This window comes from Stegastes partitus, unplaced genomic scaffold, assembly GCF_000690725.1.
Source record: "Stegastes partitus isolate 25-593 unplaced genomic scaffold, Stegastes_partitus-1.0.2 Scaffold1940, whole genome shotgun sequence".
Classification (NCBI taxonomy): Eukaryota; Metazoa; Chordata; class Actinopteri; family Pomacentridae; genus Stegastes; species Stegastes partitus.
Window position 1 is genome coordinate 85,028 of NW_007579671.1, and position 927 is coordinate 85,954.

Genomic DNA, 927 nt, shown 5'->3' on the forward strand with positions numbered 1-927 from the left:
AGCTGTAACCAGCTGGCGCTGCCGTCCTCTTGTCTTGACCTCCGCTCCAGTGAACTTTGACCCACATCTGAGCGCCACCAGATACAACGAATCTCCGTTTAAAAACCGTCCGTTTCACGGTGATCGTACACGAGCCCGGCAAATACTCAGCTGTTAGAACTAAATGAAAACAGGAAGCAGGATTTCAGAGTCTTGTGATGAATTCGGCTCACAGATAAACATACTAAACATCAGGTTTCCATAGTTTTCCAGCTGCTTTGCTGCGGGTTCAGGTTTCCATCCGTCATTTGCGGACAGTCTGCTTTGAGCTGCAGGGTCATTAAATTAGAGGATTTTCCAGCAGACTTTGGTGTGAAGTTCTCATTGGGCTCCTCACTTGTCTGCAGTAACAGCATGTAGAAGATGAATTCACGATGTTCCTCTGTGTGCTTTAAAGAACACCATGATGGAACCGTGAGAGTCCAGTGGAGTTTGGGTTGAGCTTCTCGCTGTACCTTTTCATGCTTTAAAGAATGCTGTTTGAATGTTCCATTGCAGTTTGTTTAACGTTCTCTGATGACGTTTCTCTTGTGTGTGCAGGAGAACACAGAACACCAGAGTTCACCAAACTGAACCCGATGCAGAAGGTTCCGGTCCTGGTGGACAACGGCTTCGTCCTCACAGAGAGGTAAAGACCGTCCCATGATGCTCTCTGCCACTCACCACACAGCAGCAGCAGCAGCAGCTCTCACAAACCTCACCTGACGGATGTGAATGTGTGTCGCAGCGACGCCATCTTGAAGTACCTGGCCAACAAGAACGACGTCCCCGACCACTGGTATCCACGGCAACCAGAGAGACGAGCCCGAGTGGACGAGTACACGGCCTGGCATCACAGCAACACACGACCCCACGCAGCCAAGGTCTTCATCCTGGAGGTATACACAC

General features: G+C 50.1%; 1 protein-coding gene across 1 annotated transcript in view; it reads left to right on the forward strand.

Moving 5' to 3' along the window:
• The first annotated feature begins 402 nt into the window (after positions 1–402).
• Positions 403–927, forward strand: part of gstt2 (glutathione S-transferase theta 2) — a 3,970-nt gene continuing 3,445 nt past the window's right edge. Inside the window, exons 1-3 of the mRNA XM_008303130.1 lie at positions 403–469; positions 580–667; positions 767–917. Coding sequence (XP_008301352.1) covers positions 403–469; positions 580–667; positions 767–917 — 306 coding nt within the window. The remainder of the gene's footprint in view (positions 470–579; positions 668–766; positions 918–927) is intronic.